The sequence below is a fragment of the Coregonus lavaretus genome, assembly GCF_964263955.1.
Source record: "Coregonus lavaretus genome assembly, chromosome: 20".
Classification (NCBI taxonomy): Eukaryota; Metazoa; Chordata; class Actinopteri; order Salmoniformes; family Salmonidae; genus Coregonus; species Coregonus lavaretus.
The window spans coordinates 12953787-12956134 of record NC_140007.1 but is presented as its reverse complement, the minus strand read 5'-3'; the positions used below and the strand labels follow the sequence as shown (position 1 = coordinate 12956134).

General features: G+C 47.5%; 1 protein-coding gene across 1 annotated transcript; it reads left to right on the top strand.

The window, feature by feature from the left end:
- Nucleotides 1-1723: 1723 nt before the first annotated feature.
- LOC311147389 (transcription factor HES-5-like) lies at nt 1724-2348 on the top strand (the record flags this gene model as incomplete). The annotated part of the gene is made up of 2 exons (XM_084184085.1): nt 1724-1804; nt 1920-2348. The coding sequence occupies exons 1-2, from the start codon at nt 1745-1747 to the stop codon at nt 2346-2348; spliced, it is 489 nt and encodes a 162-aa protein (XP_084040211.1). The 5' UTR covers nt 1724-1744.

Here is a 2348-nt window from a genome sequence, read left to right as displayed (position 1 = left end):
CAAATGAACAGGTGGGAGGTGCCCTTTAAAATGCCTGCCTCCCCCATCCCATTCATAGCATGATGTGTTATGGATGGGAACTAACCAGTGAGCATTGACTGGACATTTCACATGTTCAAGACATACTCCCCATCTCTATAGTGGTGGAGAAAAATGGAGATGTTAAGCATCGAGTGTCCATGACAAAGAAAGGCATTTTCACTCGAAATTCCTTTACTGTGAACATTGCTAGAGTACTCAAATAAGATCAATTTCACTGCATCATATAAACAATTAAACCAACATTATTAAATACAAATGGACATTGTAATGCTATTACAATTGTAATAATGGTGGTGTTGCTACTATTGGTATTAGTAATTTGTATTGACTATTTGATTAGGTGGTAATAGCATAATACAAAATGTTTTTTTAATCTTGTATTTTCATATATTTAGTCAAAAAGTCATCATAATATCTAAAAGACTTTGAAGTTAGACTTTTTAAATGTCCTTTTCCTACATTCTCACGCTTTCTATTTCATCTCCCTGAGCAGGTCTCACATGGCCCATTGGGTAATTATAGTGTCCCATCTGTCCAGATGGTGTGCCTGTGAAAGCCTTGTGAGAGCCTTGTTGACTGCACTGTGGCTGGGCAGGAGGGAGGAGGGAGTAGTAGGGCCTTGGTCACTTGAGCTTTGTGTGACAGGGCACACTTTCTTTGTGTGTCCGCCCCAGTGTCATTAACACTGAAGTGTGGGAAGCTCAGGACCATGGCAGCTCTCACATTCCACTGGGGCAGGAAGGGAGCTTGTGACTGGGACGCAGGCGGGGCGGGCAGCTGTGTGTGCTGTGTGTGTGTGTCTAAAGATTGTGGTGCCTGCATTTGGTGCCTGCATTTGTATCAGTAGATGTGAAAGTGTGCTATAAGAGTAGCAGCGCTGACAATCCATATTTACATGTGGAGCTTTCCAAAACTCAATTCTGGATATATTACTGGGTTGAAGTGAAGACTATTCATGTCATTAACTGCTACAACTGTGCAATGTTTATAACTCACAGAAATCTACTACCTGACAAATATACAGACCACACCAAAGTCAAACTTCAAACTTATTGTTGCCCCATCATCACCCCATTGATACATCTTTACATGACATTACACCAAAGACCCAAGGATTTTGAATAGCTCATGGATATGAACAGATCCTCATTGATATGAACAAGTTAGGCTATTGGAAACAACCTGGTCGATGAAGCTAGTGGACACACAGTAGCCCCATGTTCTGTTAGACTCACAGCCCTGCCCCAGATCTCTCAGTCTGTGTGCCCTGTGCCCAAACACTCTGCTCACTCTTTATTCTGTGATCCTGGCAAGAGGCGAGCACACTCCTTCCTCTGGGGTCACCACTTTCCCAGATCCACAACGGCATCATGTCAGCCCCCCTCCCCCCTCCCTCTCCCTGCCTGTCCCCCCCACCCCTTCCTCTCCTTCCGCATCTATCCACCTGCTCCCTGGAGGCACACTCTTTGTCCTCCCAGCAATAAACACTTCATTGAGCATGTGGCAACCCGGCATCTCGCAATGCCCCTCCCAGCCCTCCCATTGGCTCCGGACTGTGAGAAACTCCAACAAGCCCAAGACCCACACATTCATATGGAGATTTAGGAGTATAAATAGGAGGGAGAGGCAGAGGGAAGACAGCACATATCCAACTGGCTCTTTACCGAGACTTCAGCTCAACAGAACTACTACTGCCACAGCCATGGCACCAACAATGATTAGACAGATGACCTACTCTAAGCAGCACCTCTCACTTACTAAGGTAAACCAATGCTTTGAATACATATGTACAGTACATTTCAATCTTATTCTACTGTTGTTGATACTACATGGCAGATCAAGTTGACTAAACTGTTCCTTGTTTTCTCTTTGTGCAGGTAAGGAAGCCAGTGGTGGAGAAGATGCGCAGGGATCGCATCAACACCAGCATCGAGCAGCTCAAGGCCCTCCTGGGTCCCGAGTTCCTCCTGCAGCAGCCTGACTCCAAGCAGGAGAAGGCCGACATCTTGGAGATGACCGTCTATTTCCTGAGCCAACAGCACCAGGCAGGAAGTTCCTCCACCGCGGCAGCCAATGAGGGCTACTCTCGCTGTGTGCAGGAGGCTGTCAGCTTCCTGTCTCAGTGTGAGGTGAAGACACAGTCCCACAGCAGGCTGCTGTGCCACTTCCACTTCCACAGCCTGCAGACATCCAGCCAAAACAGCCAGGCTCCCAGGTCCCTCTCCCCGCTGGGCTCCCCAGTCCACCAGGCCACCACCAAGGGTGTGATGAGACCCGTCTCCCATCCACTCTGGAGGCCCTGGTAG